At 38.6% G+C, this 23,530-nt stretch overlaps 2 protein-coding genes across 2 annotated transcripts; one reads left to right on the top strand and one right to left on the bottom strand.

Moving 5' to 3' along the window:
• Positions 1-16,276, bottom strand: UROS (uroporphyrinogen III synthase). Its single transcript, XM_088520013.1, has 10 exons — positions 16,214-16,276; positions 10,762-10,831; positions 9,874-9,957; positions 8,356-8,452; positions 8,037-8,111; positions 6,925-6,999; positions 4,034-4,117; positions 3,574-3,659; positions 2,038-2,136; positions 1-138 (listed from the first exon to the last, which is right to left on the bottom strand). Exons 2-10 carry the CDS (start codon positions 10,822-10,824, stop codon positions 1-3), a joined length of 801 nt encoding a protein of 266 aa, XP_088376139.1. The 5' UTR covers positions 10,825-10,831; positions 16,214-16,276.
• On the top strand, positions 16,245-23,353 carry BCCIP (BRCA2 and CDKN1A interacting protein). The gene is made up of 7 exons (XM_010222905.2): positions 16,245-16,408; positions 17,172-17,246; positions 17,745-17,825; positions 18,318-18,419; positions 18,952-19,139; positions 19,526-19,703; positions 23,128-23,353. Exons 1-7 carry the CDS (start codon positions 16,277-16,279, stop codon positions 23,296-23,298), a joined length of 927 nt encoding a protein of 308 aa, XP_010221207.2. The 5' UTR covers positions 16,245-16,276; the 3' UTR covers positions 23,299-23,353.
• Positions 23,354-23,530: the final 177 nt, after the last annotated feature.

The following is a 23,530-nucleotide window of genomic DNA, read 5'->3' as shown; positions in this document are numbered from 1 at the left end:
CTACGCGGAGGCGCCGAGGCCGAGCGCCCCGCGCAGCCCCGCGGCCAGGGCGCGCGGCGCCGGCGTCTCCGCCGTGCAGCTCACGCGCAGCCCGGCCGCCCGCAGCGCCGCCGCCGTCGTGGGGCCTAGGGCAGCAAACTGAGGGCGCCGCGGTCATGGGCGGCCGCAGAGCGACGGCACCGCGCGGCAGCAAACTGAGGGTGCCGCGGTCCCCACGAGGGCACCGCGGTACCGCGCGGCAGCAAACTGAGGGTGCCACGGTCCCCACGAGGGCACCGCGGTACCGGGCGGCAGCAAACTGAGGGTGCCACGGTCCCCACGAGGGGCTCCCTGCTGCCCTCGTGCCCTTGGGGGCACTGCCAGAGCGCCAGCTCTGCGCTGGGCTGCAGAACTTCCAGGGTGAGGGTTTGCAGCATTAAAACACCCTATTAACTTAGCTACATAGCAGCTACTAAGGAAAGGTTATTACTTATCCCACCATTGCAAACACTTGAAACTCGTATTTCCACAGAACAGGGAAAGGGAGAGGAATTTTAAGATGCCTCAGGTGGGTAATGGCCAACCCAAGCAAGACCATTTTTGACTTCACATCATCAAGAGGCAACGGATCTTGTACACAAAAGGCCAGAGCAGGATAGCTGGGGAAAAATGCAGCCCAAAACAGTTGCTTAAAAAAGAAGATTCCCGGGTAAAAGCTCCCGATCCCTTTAACCTGCCTAACCGCTGCACATCTGTCTCTCCGTGCCGGTTAACAGCACGCTAGTGCACGTGCAGACTTATTTTCATGGAAACAAAAGCCAAGTGAATGTTGGTATTTCAGTTTTCAATGCACTGCTTTCCCAGGCTCACCTAAAGCTTCTTAGAAATGAGCTGTTCTCGGCACAGGAGTTCTGTTCAGACTGTTCTGTGCCGTTGGAGAGGGTCGTGCCTCCTCCACTTCAGGGGTGGGGAACAGATTTGAAAATGACTCTCTGACCTCCCAAGGTTTTCAGATTATTTTATGTACTTATTTTACAGTATCTGTCTTTGCATGGTGAAGAAGGATGCAATAGAGCATGGTTCTCTTCACTCTGAACACAAAACAAGACCACTTTCAAACCATTTCCAAGTTTTGTGTTCTTCAGCCTTACCTAGGTTCCAGAAAACTGTTTCCTTAGGGATAAACTCCATTCCTACCAGACACCTCTTTGCACCTGATGAGATTTGCTAGACACTCTCTGATCTAGAGCCCTCGGACTTCATTCTGTCTGATTTTTCTGTCTAAGATAAAGGGCAGAGCATTCCACGACTAGGCAGATTTAAAAGAAGTAGATTCACTAAACAGTTAGGATTTTTGCCTTCTTTTTTAAAGCTATTTTTTTAAAGAGATCAAAATAGCCCCCTTCCTTCAAATCAGAATTCTGCACAGAATTCTTTTCAGAAAAAGTCCTATTTTGATCTGATCCTTTAAATCATGGCAGAGATGTTCTTGTTCTGCAAGTTCCCTTATGGATATTCCCACAGTGGAGAATACATCGGACCAAAAAGATCTCTTAAAAATACTGATCTCTCTAATATAAAGTGCAATTTATACTTGAAAAACTTTGGTAGTTTTTAGGTTAATTTTAGTTTATAAAGGGATCTTAAAGTGCATGGAATGCACGCTAATGCTTGGAGAATACCACTGTACTCATAACAAGTCCTGTAACAAGTAATTCTCACTTGAGTATGTAAAAATGTAGAACTTGATTATTAAATTAATCATTTTGATTGCCTCTAAATACTAATTTCATTATGGATGCAAACTACTGGAGTAGACAGTAAATAAGCAAAAAAAAAAAAAAAAAAAAAGTCTTTGAATAGCTACTGCTCCTCAAACCAAGATTTCAGCATTTTACAACAGTTGGAGTATGGGATAACCTGTTTTTTCTGAGAAATAAACACAAAGAGCTACCATTTCCTATATAAACTGAAAGTCTGTAAGGGGTATAATGGTCTTTTTATCCCTCTGCTGCCTAAGGTGAACTGTAAATTCACCATTTTTGAAAAACAACGTACCTTCACCTGGTTGATAAAATCCCCAGAAAGCTTCTGAATGTGCTCGAGGGAAAACTTGACCCCGGAAGGGCTGAAGAACACGATGCTTGCTGGAATTCCCTGCGTGGAAACAATCACAGGTCAAACGGGGACTCTCTCCATCCCTGCAGTGTATCAGCACCCTTTCACGTCCATCTTTGCAGCTGTGTCTCTATGGAAATGCAATGTTTTTCCCAGATAAGAAGCAGCTACAAAGCCAACCAAAAGGGTTTCCTGGGGTCTGCCAAACACTGTGAAATGCAGAAATTCAGATGCCTTTAATCAAATACTTCAGTACAGCAGCACATTTTGGTGATAAATGCATTGTGTTTTGGAGCTGTCCTCAGTTTTCTGTTTGGCAAGGAACGTGTACAAGTTATTTTCCTAAATCAATAACATCAGTTAAGAAATAAAAAGCTCAAGACAAACTTGGTATTTTATTAAGTGTTATGCTGAAATTAACAGCCCTAAATACTAAAAGCAGCAAATAAGAGGGGCTCACAAAGTCACACAATGCCTACGTGCTACTGACTACATGCTATAACTGCTGTAGACCAAATTCTGCAGTGACTGGAATTGTAAAATCCAGCCAGGAATACCAGGATACCATAATGTATAAGTTGACAGGCCTTGTCATAGCCTTTCGGGACCTCTTGAACAAGCAGAACTTTGAAATCAGAATGTAGCTCAAGGGGAAGTTAATGCACGTATTTTAGAGATAGAAGCAGTATGTTTAGGCAGGCCACGTGTCTAAGAAGTAAAAGCTGCATTTTGAATAAATCCTAGGTATAACACAGACACTTGCCAATAGGAAATTCATTAAGCTTTAAGAAATAAGATCAGTAGCTGCAAATCTTTACTATGAACTTTATCGAGCTGAATGCCATGTAATAGATGGTTTTAAAGAAGGAGAAACATTAATAACAATTCTAGTGAATACATCTGAGCTCATTTGTTACTAGGATCACTTAAAATGAGCTAATCACTATATTCATAAATGGGGATATCAGAGAGGAATACGTACAGCTGATTAGTGAATTCTGATTCATAAGATATGGAAATATGTCCAGTGATAATACAGTGACAGTAATAATTTTTAGTAATTAAGCTATTCAATGAATATTTCTCCTTAAATGTATTTTCTAATAAGGTATGATCTAAAAAGCAGTCTTTTCAAGACTCGTTGAGCTCAAAGGAATAAACCAATCACTCCGAAACACAGATGTACTGTGAACACTAGATAAAATGTGAAATGTTTTGTCCTCTTTGAACGGAGACGTCGTGTATTTTAGACTCTGTAAGTGCCACAACGAATAACTGAGGGACTCATTCTCTATGGCTAAAGCTTTTGCTACAGGATTTTCTTGGTAGTCATCAGAAGGAGAAAACAGGCAGCCTACACAACAAACTGTTGCAGCAGCACAACTATATCAAACAGACACCTGAAGAGGAGTGTCTTTTTTTACTAGCTTTTACCAGGCAGCTCAAAAAACGCCCCCTTCTATCAGTGCCCGATACCTGCTGTGAGAAGTGGCTGCTCAGCGATTCCTGGAGCCGAGGGTGCTGGGTGGTTTGATACACGGTGAGACTTTCCAGAGGGATACCTGGAACCAGGATGCACAGGCATGGCTGAATGGAATTTCAGTAAGACACTCAATGTAATAATGGTACCTGAGTTATTTCAGGTTAAAAAGATTAAGAAGACAGAAAATAACTTCTGTGAAGGATTCCTAGCTATTCCTAGAGCTTCAAGATAAGAGTAAAGCATCTGTAACCAGAGAACTTCAAAACTTCATGTTACGGCTCAGTACCTGAGCTGTGGACACTACATTATTACGCCAGTTTTTATTTCTATCCTCTTACTTCTGGCCAGTATAATAGCAAATATAATTTTTACTATTCACATTTGGTTTACAATCTTTAGATACAGCTGCTTTCACAACAGACAATTAAAATGAGGCTCTAAGGGAAGTTCAACCTTTTTCTTTTAGTGTTGTAGGAAGCACTTCTCTTTTGAGGGCTCCACAAGGGAAAAGAAGAGATGATGAATTAGGGTTCTCTCCTGTAAATACAAAAGCAAAAGCTTGTAATTAATTCATGTTTCTAATAAAGGACACACAAGATTTTAAAGGTTTCAAGTGTTGAACACAGCTGCAAATGCTGCCTCCTTCACCATAGACCCAGCCATAACATAACAGAAAACATTTGCAGTAAAGCTGCATCTGCAATTCAGAGGATAGAGGCTACTTAGCATGTAAATTAAAAAATATTCCATAACTGTAATACGAACACATTGGCTAAATAGATCTGAAAGAAGATAATCCACATTCCTATTCCCCATGCCATTGTACAAGGGAAAGCCCCAGGCGGGTGGTTCCTCCCTTTGCAGAAACGTGTTTTCCTCAGGTTGGTTTGTGGAAACCTGAATCTCCCTGGGAGCATCTGCAATAATGGCTAAAAGGATTTTAGTCAACTTAAAAAAAAAAAAAAAAGTGGTACTTTTTTCTCTACAGTATTGCAAACTAAGCTATTACACACATGTAAAGAACACACACAATACAACAAAATATCTTAAACATTAGTGATAACTGGTTTTATGCATTTTTGCAGTTGTTTCTATTAGTGGAATTAGCTGTCCATATAATATTTATTGGTTTTAATGTATTGTTTAAGGCTTATTAGAGTTTTTAAATTGTTTTTGTGAAGACAGTCCTGATGACAAACAGAACCAAAGAAATAGTTTTCCATATGAAAACTAAATTCATATTATCAGTAATCATTTATTTTTATATATGTATCTCCTTTTAAATATAGCTACAAACTGCTAAGGATAGGAACACAACATCAGACATCTTATTGCACACGGTTTGCCTTTTCTATAAACAAAAGAAATACAGAGAAAGCTCCAAAATAAAATACTGTACAGCCTTCCCTCCACTTTGCATTCATATTTCAAAATAAATGGAAGTTCCTCACCACCTACTACTTTACTGCTAATTCAGATATATTAATGAATATTTTGAAAATAAATGTCTTTTTAGGCACTTTTTAAACCAGGTAGATTTTGGTTTATAAGCATAAGCATCAGAGATGCCTCTGAGAAAAACTGAATTGCATAGTGAAAATCAAATGGAAAAATCTTATTAGAAGCCCACAGGGATATACCGGGATATCCAAACAGTACATTGCAGTTTTGTTAGGAATCGAAGCTAATATTTCTAATAAATTACAGGAAGGAAGAATGAACTCAGGACAGAATACAAGATATTTTTAAATCATAAGATAAAGGAAGAACATTTTAACATTAATCCTCTTTCAACTCGCGGCAGTTAATTGAAATGTCAGTGTGATATCCAAAAAGAAACACTAATCCCTTAGACTCGTGTTTACCAAGCACAGAACAGCTCGAGAGCTTGGAACAGTCCAACAGACCCTGGCCCCAGCTGCATCCCCTGCTTCTGTAACCAACGCACATGGTATGTCCTAACAGAACTAGAAAATATTTATCTGGAAAAGAAACTATTTAGTTAAGGAGTCAATACGTGCATGCTTCCAATCACTTAATTTGATGCCATGAAGATAAAGAAAATAAAGAGCAAAAGAAATATAATTGCTTCAGATTTTATGTTTATTCTGACAATAAATTGCAATGACGTAAAAATTCTTCTCTGCTCAGAACTAGTATTTTCATTTACTTCTTATCCTTTTATGAATAAACACAGATAAACACATACAGCAGGGAGAACACAAATTTAATTTAATCTGCATTTTAGAGATTGTTACTCCCAATTTGATAAATTGAGCATAAACATGCCCAATCCACTCAATCATGGAGTTTGATGGAGCAGTCTCCAGTGAGTGGAGCTCCCGGTTGTCCCGAAGGGTGTCCCAGGGCAGCCAGTTGTGCAGGGACAGGGGGATCCCTGGAGCTCCGTGTTTCCCTGAGGAGCCCCCTGCTCCGCACACTCTGTTAAAGATCCCGAGCTCCCTCCTTCCCCCTGGACTCTGGGAAGCTGCTGCCAGCCCGCACTGACCCGGGAAGTGCCCTTCCCCAATTCCCACCTCCATAGGAGCGGGCTGGGAAGCAGCGATGGAGCAGACGTGGTCGGAAGCACAAAGCAGGTGTGGGCACCGGAGAGAGGCAGAGGCCACGATGGCAGCAAGTCACACACTCCCCTCCAAGGGCCTGGAATGTTCTTAAAAACTCATTTTCTAAACTCACTCTGATGCCTGGTTTCCACTCAGCCCTCTCCATGCCTCTTTTAACTTCTGACCTTGGCAGTATTTTTCCCAGAGGTAGTACTCCAGTTAATGCAACAGCACACACCTCCCTCTCTGTTAACACCTCTCTCTCTGTAACGCACCCTTTTTAGGGACAATCAATACAGCTCTTAAAGGACATTTTTCTTTAGGCTAGGAAATGTGGTAATAAGAAGAGACTTCAAGGTATCCAGCTCATTTCTGGTCCAGCCCCTGGTACTACATGTGTCTTTATTCTTTAACTTTGACCCTCTTTCTTTTTACTTTAGCACAATAGATGAGATAGTATTTTTCTTCCCTTCATTTTCCCCCAGCAAAGTGACAAGGCGTAACCAGCAGCTTTTAAATCAGCAGATACAATAATTCATCCAACACCCTGAATAACTCCACTTTCATCTGGTTCTCTGGAAGCTGGACTGTTTTCCTCTGACGAGTCCAAAAGCACTCCAAAAAGCTCAATTCAGCAATTCTGCATATAAGATGTATATCATATATGCAGTATATATACTGCTTTAGTGTACACACTAACAAAAATTCTATTTATATGGAATTCTGAAAAAAACGTTAAGATATATGATCTTAATTCAAGTCAAAGATTTTGGTACTTACTTGAGCAAATAAATTCAGCTAATTTTTCAGCATTTCCAGATTCTTCTCCTTGTGGAATAAGGCCAATTTCTTCCACTATAATCAAAAGCAGCAAAGAAAAATTTCGTTTGAATTTAATAAAAGCAACTCAGGTTTACTGTCACAGAAACACATGATTTAAAAAAAGGAAATCCAACTTCTTCCTAGCATAAAATGTTTCTTTAAAGAGCAAAAAATCACAGCACTTAAAAGTAATAATCTGCTACACAAGATTTGATTTTGGTTCTACACAGAAAAACAAGAGAAAAGTATAAAGGAAGAATTCTGGGAATAGCTAGGCTTGTCTTGGATAATTTGAAATTCTCCTTTATACCTAATGGAGAGTGCATCAGTGCATCACACTTCTTGAAATCAGATAGCCATTGTTGGGGCCTTAGCACTTTTACAGGAATACGAGGAGCTGAAGTGATGAGAACTGAGGAGCTGAAGTGATGAGAACCGAGGAGCTGAGGCGGTGAGAACCGGGAACTGAAGCGATGGGAACCAAGGCCACCCGGAGAAGATAACGCTCGTTAGCAACTTTTTAATGAACTAGGCCGGCCATAGCCAGATAAGCATCCGGGAGGACCAGCAATAGAGCATCGGAAAGGAATGTCAGCCAGCTGCAAGCTAGTTATGCATGGACACTATAGCTTAACCAATGAGAATGCTGTTGCTTAGCGCGTGTGTACGCTTACAGGTGATAGAATTGTATAAAGCTACACCGTAGAGAATAGTAAACGAATTGAACCTGCTTCACATTGAAGTGTCGTTCATTCCGTCTCGCGGGGTGGGCCTCGGCAAGCCATATTATAATCTTTTTCATCCAATTTCATTTCCAAGGTAAGTTTTTTTTTTTTTTTAGCCAATTAAGAACTTTTTTTTTTTCGTTTTTGGCTTAAATTTTTAAATGAAAGCAGTTGCTATCACATTACAATAAAATTAATGAAAAGCAACAGCCAGATCCCCAGCTGAAGTAAACACATATAGTTCTAGTACTAATTTTTTTAGCATCCTTGAATAGCAACTGAGACTACAGAAATTATAACAAAAAGACAAACTCATCTAAGACTTTTTTTAAGAGCCCAGCTTACCTAGAGAAGCTGTAGCATTTCCTACCACATATGCTGGTTTGTTGCTCCATCTTTGTTTCAGAGATTCGGACCAGGCTGTAAAACATTTAAATTTAAGCATGTGATAATAAAATATGAATACTAAATGAGTATCTGAGCTTGTTTAAATCTGAAAATACAGATAAAAATAGTAAGGACTAATACTTCAGTATGTACATTAGCAAATCTAGATGTATAAATTCAATATTTATTGCATTGTGTAAACAGTGGTCTACAACATATTATCAAACTTCCTGAAATTCTGAAATAGAAAGACCAAGGAATGTAAATCTGCACTTACCTTCACTTTTACTCTTCTCTTTTAAACATATCTTGATGGCTTCTAATGCTCTTGGGCTGGTAAAAACTAGGCCTCCATAACGTTCAGGATGAGAGAGCTGCTCATTAATAGTAGATACAAGCAGAAAATTTACAAGTGAGTACAAAAATAAATTGGTTCAATTCTTTAAAATCAAAAAATTGTTCTTATAAGAACAAAGGTCTTTCAATAAATATCTAATAAAGAAACAGGCAAATATTTAAATTGATCAATATCGGTAGCAAGGCTGTTTATAAGATAAATGCATAACAAATACTGAATTCAGAACACAACCTGCACACATCATATTAATTCTGAAAATCTGTGGAATGGGGATGGATTTGTATCACTGAAGGGTGGGAGGAAAATATAGGAGATACTTCCAATTCATACTAGGGAAATCAACTGTTATTCCGAGCAGTAACTCACAAGCACAAGTGCACATGAGACAGGGCAGCTAACATTGTTAATTGAGCTGCCCATTCCCAGGAATACTCAGAATACACACTGTGTAAGCAACAGTGAGCACCTGGAAGCAGATTGCTTCAGCTTAATATCTTCTTTAAGGGACTAAAATCTCTTCCTTGAACTTGCAGGAGCCTCACATTGATGGGAATAAGAGTAAACTTCTTTGTTCTAAAAGTATTTTAATTTGAAAAAAAAAAATACCCTCTTGCTTGTGGCCTATGGCAGAAGGAACACTCTTGTCAAGATTGACAGATGAATAATGAAAATCTATCCTGAGTCTCCCTTCCACACTTTACTCTTAACACCAACATGTCTCAGTCCATTCATTAAGCTACAGTAACACAATGTGTATAGAAACAACAGGATTCTTCCACATGATTTTTTTCATCTTTTTCAAGCCTGCAAGTAGGCTGAAACTATCCACTCTACATATAACAGATCTGCACGTTATAGAGGTAAATGTACATATTCTGATAACACAGAAATCTAAATACAGCACCCAGGTTAAGAAATACAAAATAGCATAATGCTCCTAAATTATATAACCTGTATTTTAAGAGATTTCCCCTCTATGAAAGAATTACATGCAAAATGCACTTTTTGAATGCATGCCTAGGTTTTTGTTTCTTTTCCAACCATACTTTTATTCATTCTTAGTTGAGGACTTGCACTTTGAAAGCTTGGCTTCGCATTCAGACACATCCGATAGCATCTGGCCGATTTTTTTGTTCCAACTTCTGAAGCAATTTTGAGCTAAAGGGACCTTAAAAACGATTTTTTAAAAAAAGCCAAACAAAATCCCAACAAGGGCTCCACATGACTACTGTTTTAATTAAGAGGTTTGTATCTGTTTTAGGTTCATTGAGGACCTGATGACTGGCAACTGATCAACATAAAAGATTTGTAAAAAAATACAGAAAGAGGTACCATAAAGGGCAGCAGCAATGTTAAATCCATATACAACATTGTACCTTGGCAATCCTGGCCTAATCTCTGTTAGAAATATGACAACTGAAATAATATGAATCTTACCTTTTCAAATAAGCTGTCAAGTGAAACAAACTCAAATGACAGAACTGGAATCAAAGTTGCTTCTAATCCATGTAAACTTAATTCCTAGAGAAAAAGTTTAGAGATTTGCTGAATACCTTTCAAACAATACTTTTTTCTTTTTAAAGTAAGGATCTGTAAGAATATTTCTTTTCCCTAAATCAAAACTGAAAAGCATCTAATTTTAATAGTGAAACTAGGGTTTTTTGTATGTTAATTTAGCATTTCTGCATAATGCTGAACAACCACCAGTGGAACTGAGGTCTTTTGTGTGTAGCTACTGAGTAGTTACAGTAGAAACCAGCACAGAAATCTAAGTGACAAATGATCTTCTGGTCCTGCAAATATTTTTGTGCATCTTTTTAAGTCTTTAAATCCAATATAACCACCTCTACAAGTAAGAAATACCCACATGAATAAACTAAATAGCAGAAAGCACCTCAGCAACATGTAAACTGTTTTTCACATTGAATTCCTAACAAAACCATTACAAATTTTTGTAATCATAATTTTATCTACATGAACATAACCAATGTTAATTCAAATGAACTTCTGTCTCAGTATCAGTACTTTGCTGAGAACTTTAATGCTGAATCACTCTCATACAAATGTCCCAAAACTAAAAGAACTAAAATCATTCTAATATACAAAAGAATGTCCCATAACCAAAATAATTTTTTCAGTAACAGCCAATTTCCAGGATATTTTTTTCTTAGAAGATATAATTTCAGATACGCACTCCTACTTTATATAATTCTTTAATTTGAAACAGGTATAATGATCTATCTTCCTGAACTGTGTAACACTATTATTTAATATTGAAATGACACAAATATTTACTTTTTTTTTTTTAATGAAACATTTACTCACTGTAATATATGGATCTGGTCCTGAATCCTTGTCTTTGGGGTCCTTCAATAACAGAACTTTCATTGTTTACCTAAGAATTGCAAAAGAGCTCTGAAATACAATAAATGAATCTATCTAAATTACATCTAGAGGACTTTCTGCTGAACAGTGGCTTTAACAGCCCAGCTTCCAAAGCAGCTGGGTTCTGAGCAGAGGCCCCGCTCCCTATACCCTATGCAATGAGTAAGCAGTTAATGTACGTTCTCTGGGAACGAATGTCCAGCCTGATAAGGCCAACAAACATCATGCTGGGTCTGGATGATACTGCCTGGAAACAACACACAGTGAAAGTCATCCAGGAGAACACATTTTAAAGGAAAATGTTGTGTAAAAAAGTTAACAACCTCTGCAATATTCTCACACAAAGCAACAGACTAAGCCACTATTTATAACTCTTCTGTTCTGTTCCATTCTGTGCTAGTTTATACCCTAGTGTCATCATTACAGAAAGCAAGAGTTTATGTATGAAGTGGTACAATTTGATGCATTTTGGTCTCACCCTTTTTATAAGCATGTGCAAGGCAGTGTTCCAAAATTACTACTTTTTAAATACAGACATATGTATGTGCACATTTATGCATTTAGGTATAACACACATAATACTCACTTACCTTGACTGATATATTTACAGTATACAGGCAAGATTGAAATAATATCATCTGCCATTAAAATAGAAGACAATAAGAAAAACTAAGGTAGCACGCTGTTCTTCAAAAGTTGACTCTGGTACTGAATTTGAAGACATTTTACAACACTTAAGCAAATATAACAAATATAAAAGCAAATGGAATAAACAAAACTAAGTCTGCTACTTTTCTGCACATTTATTTTAGTTGTGTGTTGTTTCCCTTACACATTATATGCCAGTAAACTCAGTTAAAAGTAAGCAGCTGTGACTATTCAAATGTACAGAACATCTTAAATTTGATCCATCTGGATGAAATGCTTTACAATCTTCAAAACTTCATCCAAGATGGCACAAAGTTTGGGTAAAAATATTTTCTTAGAAAAAGTTGTCAACAACTTTCATATAGGAAAGGCCGCCTTAAATGTACTGGACAAAACAGGATTTGGTGCAAGTCAGTACAGGTGACAGGAGCTCTGTATCTTGTATTCTTCTATAGCCAGCACTGCCAAAAGCAGGGGGCGAAAAGGGCACCCCAAGGAAACCATCTCCAGGACCTTGCGCTCCAGCTGTAAATACCATTCTCGCATGATTTTAAACTTCATTTTCGTAACCTAGGCTTTAGAGTGGTGGTTTCACAGTTGAGGATAGGTTTCACAGTTGAGGATAGGTTTCACAGTTGAGGATAGGTGTAGGTGGTTTCATAGCTGAGGATAATTTTTTGAGCTCTTACCATTAGACTCTGAAGTACTGATTCTTGGTACACAAAACTCACACAAACGGGAGCTTGTAGGGCTTTGCAGTTCTGAAAAATCAAGGGACCTGTAAAAGTCAAAACAAACGTTTTGTCTCAGACCATACAGACCCCAAAAAAAGAAGAAAAAAATTTCACAGTACAGAATTCACCAAATCCTATTGCTTTCAAGAGCTACACTGCCAAACCTAATGTAAAGAATTGCATTATACAACTTACTTTGATATTACTTTGATTTTTTTGGATATTCTTATTATTTTAATATTTCAGGTTTTCACAGAGTAAAAATATTCCTAGAGACATTTTTGTGATTAATAGAAACAGAGAGCACACGTTTGTAACTTAGAGAAATACATTTTTCCTGATAAGAAACATCATTACGATTTCTCAGTCACTTTAACATTGTAACAGTCTTTACTTTAAAAATCCAATATTCTTGTAAAAATACTTTGGCACACACGCTTTCATAATCCATCACTCCTTCCTGCTTCCAAAACACATAAGTATATAGTTTATGTAGCTGATGGAACATTTATGACAGTAGGTAAATGGCAGGTTTTTAGATGGGACTATAATGGTTAGCAACATTATGCCAGAAAAACAAATCTTCTGCACTGTATAACACCAGATAATAATTCTTCTTAGCAAGAGCAATTTCCCAAAGCATTGTAATAAACCCTCCAAATAACATGACAGTGTTAATTCAAGTACACTGGGGGAAATGGGAATTATAATTAATTTATTTAGGTAGTTAGAACTGAACTAAGTTCCTATCTATCGCCTTATTACTGTGTCAAGCAATGAACAATAATAAGGAATGGGTAAACATCCATGCTTAACAAGGTGACTTATACCAAATTAATTCTTTTGTTTAGATCTTGCGTGAAAAATACATCCTGAAACCAGACATAATTACAGGTAGTCATAAAATATCATGAACTACTGCAAGATGCAATTATCTACACGTCTCTTTTAGAAGGAAATCACACAGGCTGTATTTTGGACTTAGCTATCTGGCTTCCTCGAGTAAGTCTGCACATCCCCGGCACTCTCAGAAGACACCAGTTTATTTTCAAGTTTACCAGAAGAAATCCCATTTATTGACTTCCAAAAGACACCACAAGTGTCCAAAAGAAAATGCAATTTGAGCTAGGGAATCCGTAAGCTTGTACATTCGTGAGTGCCATTTATTTTGTGCTGCAGGTATCCTTCAGCTTTTGGTATTACTGCTGTTCCAAAAACAGTGTCCTTTACAGCAGCTCTCAGTCTCTGACCGCTGAGTCCATTTTCTCCACAAAGTTCAGACAGGTTTATGTAGCAGAGCTGGCGACAAGCAGGACCGCACGGAAGCTGGAAGGATGCTGTCCTTTCCACAAGCCTGGTTGTCATGGAAAAACATCCACACCAGGTTTTATGATTTGCTGCAATGATGTTAGGATCCCACCACACTGGGCATGTTAAGAGAAACAACAGTATTTTTAACAGTTTGCTTGTGTCGCTGAGACTTTACTTAGAAATTCCTGCAAATGGCTAAAACGCATCTTCCAGAAAGCTGGATTACAACCAAGAACCCTGACAAACACTGCTCTTGAATCAAACAGCATTAAGAAGAAAGTGCATCAAACTACACATGCAGCATCTTCGATTATATCTGACATTCTCTCCTGTACATACTAAGATCTCTATATATTTTCTCAAGAGGGGTATTCACAAGCTTCTTAAAAGCCCATAAAAATAGTGTCTATGTAGAACAATCAATGGACTTAGCAGTCCAGCAGCACTGCCCAAGCTACACATGGAAACGGAGCTGTACATGAATAACCTCAGTGAGAAGCTTCTCGCTGCCAAGCTTTTATTCACAGGACAACGTGGCCTCCTGCTTTTGCCCCATTGAACAAGCCTCTTGTTTACCTGTGTTCTAAAATAACAATGCTACAATATTTGCTATCCCAACATTAGGAAAATACCATTTAAAATCAAATTTGCTTGGAAACAGCTACTATGAGAACGTCAGATTTTCTACCTTGAATAGACACACAGATTAAAAAATGCTTGAGAAAATACTTATACTAGTTGCTCTGTAGGGTTATGGAAAAATCCAGATAGTTCTGAACAACAAGCTGCGAGGAAGCTTCTGAGGCATCACATTGTGACCACCAAAGGATAAACTTAGTCTAGGACTATTTTTCGGAGACTGTATGACTTAATTTAGGAGATGGGTAAATGTGGGTCACATTATATGTTCAGAAGAATATTGCACATACAGATAAAATTTAACATCCTTACGTCTTCAATTAAAATATAAAGCCAGTTATTGTGTGATCTCTAGGTCCCTGATATTATAAATGAGCAATAATGTCTCATATTAAAAGCAGCTTAGTAAAATTCGTATATGTCATTGCACAGAAAGTAAATCTCTGCAGGTGACTTGGCTTTCAAGTGAAAGCCTGTTCCCAAATTCATTTTGAACTATCTTTAAACAGGATAGCTTCTAAAAAGAATTAAATGGGCCATTTCATTTCTTGCTCCTAAGTCATGCTGACAGCTGTTAAATATATTAACCATTTCTAATATTACTTTGATTATAAGCAATTGTATATGGGTCACAATAACATTTGATCACTAAGTCTAAAGAAACCTAAACGGAGATGAATTACTAGACAGTGTGGGTGAGTTTTTTTAAAAGAAAAACTCTTAAAAATCCTTGGGCTAGGGCTTGTGATACTAAGGATTTCTTATCAATATTCTCCTACTATGATTAGTTGAGTTTAATACCCAAAAAAGAAAGAAAAAAAACACTATATGCTGTTATAAGTTTCAAAAATCCACCAGATTCACGGGACATATAGTATATATGTCACCAAATAACAATGTTTTGTGAAAAATTCCTGCTAGTCAGTGCCTATGTCAGAAGAAGCAAAGGACTCATGTAAAATCAACTTGATGTATTTTTATCAGAAACCATGTTAGTAAGAAGAGTGATTCCTGACTGATATAGCTGCAACTAAAAAATGGAAAACTGTTCTACTGGTTCCGGTTTACATGCCCAAGGGAGCAGTTTTACTATAGCAGGAACAGACTTGGTCTTTCTGCATTGAGCATTTTCCTTGTGTATCGGCATTATTTAGACCTAAGCTCTTCCAGAGCAGACACCGTTCTCAAAAATAAAACAAAAAACGACAGCAGCAAACAAAACAAAAACAAAAACCATGGACACATTCAGTACTTTAAAGGGATATACAAATTCAAAGTACTAAACTCTTTGGATTGTATTTATAAAGCTCAAATTATATCTAAGACCCCACGCCCAGAATTTCTCCTGCTTGCTAACAGTGAAAGCTCAATTCTCCTCTCTTAATGCCTTCAGAAGTACCTTTTTTTCCACTTTTTTTTTTCCCTTTTCCCTCCACTAATTAGGCAAGGAGATTTACATGGCAAGCAGTCTGCACCAGTAAGGCTTTAGCATGAACGGTCACCCCTCCTGTTTTTACTGCTTACGACCTTTCAGCAAATTTTCCTGCATTACGAGTATTTTTGCTTAAAATAAATAACAATTCCCAGAGGAAAGGTGACGTTATTGGCTCGACGTGGGAATTATATTTTATCTTTTTTAATGAAAGATGCTTCGGCACAGGCAGGAGAGCCTCCACACGCTGCAGGACACGCACACACACTTCCCTATGTCCTTTAAAGCGCACTTTAAGCCACGGCAGACCCCTCTGGGGAAGCTCGATTTCTTTTAAGACAAACTGTGCCTGCAGCACGAGGAGGGATACACTTTTTTTTTTGTTTTTAACCCCTTTTGTGCCTTTTCCTCAAGGAAAGGGGGAAGGACGCGCAGCCCCCGCGGTGGAGGAAAATGGCGGCCGCGGCGCCTCCCCACACGCCGGCGGCAGCGCGGGCCGCCCGCGCTCGCCCGCGCGTTGCCGCTTAGGAGCGGCCCCGAGGCGCCGGGCACCCCCGGAGCCCCCGGCCCGGCCCCGCGGCCCCTCCGGGCCCTTCCCCGAGCCGCTGCGCTCGCCGCCGCCGCTCACCTGCGCGCAGGGCCCGTGCTGGGGCCGGCGCGGCCGCGGGGCGCCTGCGCGCCGCCACACAACATGGCCACGCGGCCCAAGCGGCGCCCGCCGCCGCCGCCCGCCGACGAGCCCGGCTCGGAGTCGGGCTCCGAATCGGGCTCCGGGTCGGAGCCGACCTCGAGCGACTCGGACTCGGACGAGAGGATCGATGAGGTGACCGGGGAGGGGACCACGCTCGCGGTGCGGCCCGGCCGGCTCCAATCCTCCCTCCCCGGGGCCTCCAATCTTTAATTCTTTTATATTTTGCTATAGCATAAAATGGTTTTAGTAACCTTGAAGGTGTTATTCCCTTGGGGCAGGGTTTATTCCCTTAAAAGGAGGCATGAGCAGGGGTGCTGCTGGTTGGAGGCCCACGGTGCAGGGCCTGCCCAGAGGCCAGAGGTCTCTGTTCTGTATTAAAGCTATGTGGTATATTAAAACATATTGATGATCTGTAAGGTGATACACGTTCAGCTAACTCTTGTCAAGAATCTTTTTAAAATTATTCTATTTCGTACTGGTATTTCTGGAAAGTGCCGTCATTTTTAGACTTGTATGTAAAGTGTAGGGTGCACACGTGGATTTCTCTATGGGGCTAGAGGCAATCGCTTAAATATTGCTGTCAACACCAAATAGTCTATTTAATTTTCCTTAATAATATGGAAAAGATCAAAAAGAAAAACCCTCTCAAGTCTCAGGAAAATGAAATACTAGCTTGTGCAGCTGCATGGAAATGAAGACAGGCAACACTATGAAACTTGCTGCTCCTCTAGGGTGTGAGGAGGGATCAATGATAAAAACTGTAACTGCTGGTGTAACTGAGGGATGGAGATGAGTCTCAGAGCATTATTTGTCGTTATTACATTTCATATAGTTCAATTTCATTTTGGTTTCTGCCAAGCATGTGTTTGATATTCTGTATTTTGCTTGTATGCAGGAAGTGAATGTTGAATTTGAAGCACATTCAATATCAGACAATGATCACAATGGGATAAAGAAGTTACTTCAACAGGTACTCTGACTTTTTGTGGACTTGGTTGAGGTTTGTTTTGAGCAATGCCATTCGGAAAGTTATGCAAAGTCATCAGTTCACACTATCTGTCTTATTGTTTATAGTTTTGTAGGGTGTAAGCTTGTAAAGAGCATTTGAGTAAATGTGCCATGGTTTTGGAAACTCTAACCCTAAACTGCAGGGTTGTTCTTCCATAGTATGTTGTCATTTTCTGTCTCCCTTGTGCTGGTTTCTGCCTAGAAATCTTTGTTTTGCCTCAAAATGCACAATGTCAGCTTGGGGAGGGTTATGTAGCAAGCCCTTCAACTGCTTATTTTAACTGTTTAGAGTATTATATTGAAGGATGTTAAGTAAATACTAAATTGAAATTAAAAATGATACAGGATATTAAATAGCAATTTAGAGAAATTGATGATATCTTAGTTCTCCTAAGTGGTCCACAATATAAAGAAGGTTTAGACCTATATTATTGTGTAATATTTATTGTTTATTTTCCAGTTGTTTCTAAAAGCTCCTGTTAACATTGCTGAATTAACTGATATATTGATACAACAGAATCATATTGGAAGTACTATCAAGGTAGGAAAACTAAATCTCCTTTGAACACTACAATATGTTTTATGTTGAAATAGCAGACTTGTGGCAGAAGTAGATCGTTGCTGGGCTTTCCTTGAGCTTTTCCTTTCTGCCAAAACTCTATTGCTGTCTGTATTTTAAGACTTCTCAGGTATACTTCCCTACATTAGAAACTGAAGAAAATGGATTTTTACTTAAGATATGGCCATTCCCTGTACTAAGTGGCTCCTTTCTAAATGTGAGCTATCCAGTTTTAGGGTGTTACTGTAGATTCTGATGTAGAAACTAATGACATGGCTCTAAATGCATGAAGACATTCAGTGATGTGGCACTTACGTAACCTTACCTAGAAGTTAAGGTTGTATTAAGGTTGTGAAGTTAAGGTTGTATGTACAGATTTAGATGCCTGTCATGTTCTGCAGAGAAATATCCTTTGCTTAGGGGAAGAGAAGCAGAATGTCAATGTGAGTTGTTGATTTTTCTTTTATTAAATAGCAAGCCGAAGTCCAAGAAGACAGTGGTGGCGATGACGATGATGATGACGATTTAGATGAAGTCTTTGGTTTTATCAGCCTCATCAACTTGACTGAAAGGAAGGTTGGTATTTCTCTAACTTGTAGCAGTAGCAAGTTGGTATTCCTCTAAGAGGAGCAAGTGAGACAGAGTTCTGCTCTTCTACCTTGTATAACCAGTCTTAGCATCAGAACCAGGAGCCTGAATTCCACCATTGAGGACTGTGATTTTAAAAGTTCACAATCACTTATACTTTACTTGGATCTAGTCCTGTGCAACTTAGGTCAAACAAAAAGCTAACAATGGAATAGAAAGTTAAAACTAGATAATTCTAGTATCTTGTATTTCTTTACTTCTTTCACAGCTTTTGAATTCTGCTGTTAAGCATATTGGAGTTGTAGTTCATAGCTGCATTCCTGACAGTTAATAACCTTTATTTGCCCTCAGTTGCAGGGTGGGTAAATAATAATTTCAGCGAAATTACACGGTGCTTTAGAGAAAACTTAAGGAAAGTACCCACAGAGTTGTTGAATATTCCCTTGAAGTTCACTTTTGAAGTTTTTCTTGTGTAAATAATTGCTCTGTGATGTAAAGAAAATATATCCTCTGGTTCCAGGGTACACAATGTGCTGAGCAAATCAAAGAGCTGATTATGAGTCGGTGTGAGAAGAACTGTGAACAACGTGTAGTTGAACAACTGGATAAAATCCTAAATGATAATGCCAAGCCTGTGGGTCTCCTACTGAGTGAGAGATTCATTAATGTACCGCCCCAGATAGCGCTGCCCATGCACCAGCAGCTTCAGTAAGTCGTTGTGACATGAACCGTGTTTTTTTTTTCTTCATATTTCTTCAGAAATTTTATTTCAGTAAAACTGCATGAAGAGAGTGTTACTGTAGATTGAAGACATGAATAGTTCGTCCTCATTCTGGAAGGAGCAATAGTAACAGTGCACTGGGGCATAAGGCAATATTTGTGCTTTTAATGTTGGTTTAAAGTATAATTATAATGTTTAAATACTAGAAATGTTTATTGCCAATTTTTTTTTCCTGAGATACTAGTAAAAGAATAGGATGCAGTACAATTATCCTTTTATATATCTCCTTTATGCGATGTTATGCATGATGAGGTTTACTTTTACATTTGAGGAAGGTTTGAAATTGTGTATGTAATCATTTATTTGCCTCTAGGAAGGAGCTGACTGATGCACAGAAAAAAAACAAACCTTGTGGAAAGTGCCACTACTATCTTCTTATCAGCAAGACCTTTACAGAAGCCACAAAGAGCAATTCTAAGAGGAGAGAAGGAGGAAATAAGCAGAAGGAGGAATTAATGTTTGCAAATGCAGAAGAAGAATTCTTCTATGAGGTAACACACCGAGAAGTCAAAATACTTTCTGATGATACTGTAAAGGAGGGAAAAATATCCCCTTAGCCTCAAGGGAAACTCTTAAAAGCTGGTTACATGTCATGACGCTTAAATCCCAATAGTAGTACGTATTGAGCAAGCAAACTATTTTTGTTTATTGAAGATAATGCTTTGTTTTTAGAGAACTGCTGAAAGGTGTTCTCAGTAAGCACAAATTATTAGATCAACCCTCTGTTTTGCCATTAATTACCAGTATGCTATTTTTATAAGGTCACAACTGGTGGAACTGTGAGAGTACTGTTGCCTAGGCCCTGCTGTGGCAGCATTTCTACCTGCACGATTCCCCAGTCCTATGAGAATAACAGGAAACTTCATGAGAGACTGGAAATAGGCAAAGACTGCAAAGGGAAGATCCAGTGCCATTTTCAATGTCTCAGCCTCAAAGAATTAACAGAATTCCATCTCTTTTGTTTGTTCATATGGCATCCATAGGAATGGAAAAGCTCTCAGTCTTACTGAAATTCTGTGAATGAAACTTTGACACTTTTACGATGAATAGATGAGGAAAAATGTGGTTATTTAGCAGCATGTCCAAGCACTTCTGAATGTTTCTATATAAAGCTTTCAGATTCTTATTTAGTTGGGAAATGGAGCAGTAGTCATCTTTAATCTGAATAATAAGATGTGAAAGACTTGTTAAATTGCTGTGTCAATTGCTGAAAAAGAAGACCGTCGGCATGTGAAATCCAGGTATCATATATTAGCTTAAATATCTTTCAGGAGCATTCAAGTTGAAATGATTCACACCACAAGCGGGGTTAAAGAATAGCAGCTCAGACGATAGATAGTAGCTTGTAAGGCTGCTCTCACTTAATCGAAAAATTATGTAAAAAATTGCAGATGAATCTTTGTTTTGGACGTCTCGATCACAATCTGCCATGCATGTCAATACTTAAATGAACATATCTCTGTCCCTTCCCCCTGCATAGTTGGATTGCTGTCATAAAAACAGATGTTGAGGCTTCATTCAGAATTTGGTGATGCAATGGAGTGTATTGCTCTGGGAATTCTTCCCAAGAAACTTACCAGATGCAAAGCTCTACATCTGTGCTGCTGTTAGTATTGGGTGGAAATCTGTCTAAACCATTTCATTTTTGTAAACCTGTTGTTTTTTTTAAAACTACTCAGACTGCATCTCAGATGCATTTATTTTTCAAGACCCAAACAAGCAGATATCACCACCTCACTTGTTTGTTTTTGAACAAGTATATCAATAAGAAGTGCTGAAATACTGAGATGAAAATACTGCTTCTAATTTCCTAAGGGAACTTATATGCACAACTAGACAGGTTCCAAGCCAAATTGAGAAGGAAGGATGCAGGAAATTAAATTTAAAATGTAATATGAAATGCACAGAATTTTAGCGTTCTTTATTTTTTTCAGAGCTTTAAAAATATTATTCCATAATATTATTGCTATGTCAAGAGCCCATTATTTTTCATTTCTGGAACTGCCTCCAAGATAAAGTATTTGCACATGTATCATATGGTTAATGGCAAGGGTTCCCCTGTGTAATCATTTGTGACAGTCTTTGTTAGAGGCTACAATAAGGCTGTGATTTTATTTCTTAAGAAGAAGAAAAATTTAAGTGGGCACGTTCATTTTTAGCTGTAGGGAATTCTGTATTAGCCTTTATTCACGAACGAGTTTAGGATTTTCTTGTTTCTGCCACAGCAGCCTAAGCACCTGAGTTTGAATTCTGTGTAAGCATGTTCTGGAAAAATGGGACGACAGGAGCTTTTGGTGACCATGTGTCTATGGAGATGACATACTAGAAGACCTATTTTTTATTTACCTCTGCTTGTTGTTTTGATTGGTGTTTTAAGGACTCTGTCATCTTTTATCTAAAATGTAATAACTTTCAACTCAAGTGGGTAGATTCAAACTGAATCTAATATCCTCCATAGTGTTTAAAATGCATTTGTTAAAAATACTAGAAAGATTGCTAAAAAGAAAACCATATTAAGTGGGTCTCTGCACTGAATGTATATGTGCAAAATGAATTAGAAGTAGAGTGTATATCCTTCCCTGCTCACGCATAATGTTGATTAGAATGCTATAAAATGCAGTGAGGCAGACACTTAGAGTCAAATAAAAGAGAAGAATGTCAGCTCACTGTGTTTTACTGTGCTCCTTAAAATATTAGAGTGAGCAGAAGAAAAGCCATGTTATAACCAGACTTGGAATTGATTAAAGGTTTAGGGGCACCATTCCTCAAATTGTTTGTTCTTGGGCAAAGCCACTCCATTAATTTGGTTCTTCCAAAATTCAATTTATGGCCTTGAGATACTGTCAGTAAGTAGCAAACCTATAGGGAGACTGGAACTTAACTTTCCTTGCAAAGAGGTTGGATTAATTTTTCCACTTAATTGTTCAGTTCATACTTCTTAAATCAACTGGTGGGAAAACTAGTAAAAAGACTATCTATATGCAATACATTTCACAGAAAAGATGAATAGTAAACATAGAAACCAACTTGAAGAATCGTCCTTTGTAAATATACCTTTCAGTGGCTCTGCAGTTCGGATGCTTTCAAGGACTTTTTGAAAATCTGCTCAAGATTCTCATTAGTGCACATCCCTTTGCTTTATCCCGACTGCTAATATTTAAAATTCCTAGTGGCAATTTGAGAGAAGAAATTACTACATATTCTTACAGATACGTTAATTTTTGGAACTCTGAGCTGTTTTAGAGCAGACCGTGACAGCAGCAGGACATACTCTGTCTTCTGCAGACCTCCCATACAGTGCCCACACCAAAACCACCAGGTTTATTGCAGGCCCTGTTCTAGCTGCAGACTCCTGCTGCTCCTCTTACCACGTTTAGGTTGACGTACTAAATCTCACATTTAGAGCTAGTGGTTTACTCTTGAGTAAGACTGATATTCCTGGTCCTGTCCAAGATTTCCTGCTGCTTGGCACAATAGCTTCTAAGGGCCTGGACTTAATTTCAGGAAATCAGGAAAAAAGACAAGGAACAAAAATCAATGGCCCCTTTACTTGTTTATCACACATGATTTTAGGTGTTTTGGAACAGACTCTCACTCCCTGCTACCACAGTAATAAGTCCAGGCCCTTAGAAGCTATTGTGCTAAGCAGCAGGAAACCTTGGACAGGACCAGGAAGATCATATGTCAGGATGATAATGCCATTTTAGAATAAATGTATATAAATTCTGCAAAAAAAAAAAAAAAAACTAGTGACTTCTGTTTTAGGTAGTTTTGGTGGACTTATTGAAAGGGGAGAAAAGAGGCTTTATTTCATAATATGCATGTGCATGACAGGATCGTCATTTTACTCTGCTGGAATGATATACTATCGTGCAGTTTCAATTAATATTAATTTTAATGCATTTCTTTTCTTAGAAAGCTCTTCTGAAGTTCAGCTATTCTGTGCAAGAGGAGAGTGACACGTGTTTGGGCGGCAGATGGTCCTTTGACGATGTTCCGATGAAACCTTTGCGGACGGTTATGATCATCCCAGCTGATGGGATTCATGCCATTATGGATAAACTCAAAGACTATCTCTCACTCTAGACTTTCCTGTGAATACTGTTTTTATAAAGCAGTGATGCAGAACTAGGACTTTCCAGTCGTTTCAGGAGACTGCTCTTGAGTTCGGTTTTGTGCTGCTCACATGTTTCTTCTATACACTTAGAAGAAAAGTAGCTGACACAACAACTATCAATACCAGTCAAATCAATATTTAAAAATATACCATTAAGTGTTCGATAAGAATCCGGTGTTACAAGGAAACTTCAAGAACTTC

Source organism: Tinamus guttatus, unplaced genomic scaffold (assembly GCF_059628265.1).
Source record: "Tinamus guttatus ecotype Peru unplaced genomic scaffold, ASM5962826v1 Tinamus_guttatus_pri_ptg000079l, whole genome shotgun sequence".
NCBI classification, from domain to species: domain Eukaryota; kingdom Metazoa; phylum Chordata; class Aves; order Tinamiformes; family Tinamidae; genus Tinamus; species Tinamus guttatus.
Note: the sequence above shows the minus strand (reverse complement) of the source record. Positions and strands in the feature narration are given on the sequence as shown.

Coding starts and splice junctions, on each gene's coding strand:
- UROS (XM_088520013.1), bottom strand. CDS start 10,824: ATGAAAGTTCTGTTATTGAAGGACCCCAAAGACAAGGATTCAGGACCA. Junction 8,453..9,873: donor TTGACAGCTTATTTGAAAAG/GTAAGATTCATA, acceptor ATTAATGAGCAG/CTCTCTCATCCTGAACGTTA. Junction 4,118..6,924: donor AGCTGAATTTATTTGCTCAA/GTAAGTACCAAA, acceptor TTGTATTTACAG/GAGAGAACCCTAATTCATCA.
- BCCIP (XM_010222905.2), top strand. CDS start 16,277: ATGGCCACGCGGCCCAAGCGGCGCCCGCCGCCGCCGCCCGCCGACGAG. Junction 17,247..17,744: donor TAAAGAAGTTACTTCAACAG/GTACTCTGACTT, acceptor TTTATTTTCCAG/TTGTTTCTAAAAGCTCCTGT. Junction 18,420..18,951: donor TCAACTTGACTGAAAGGAAG/GTTGGTATTTCT, acceptor CTCTGGTTCCAG/GGTACACAATGTGCTGAGCA.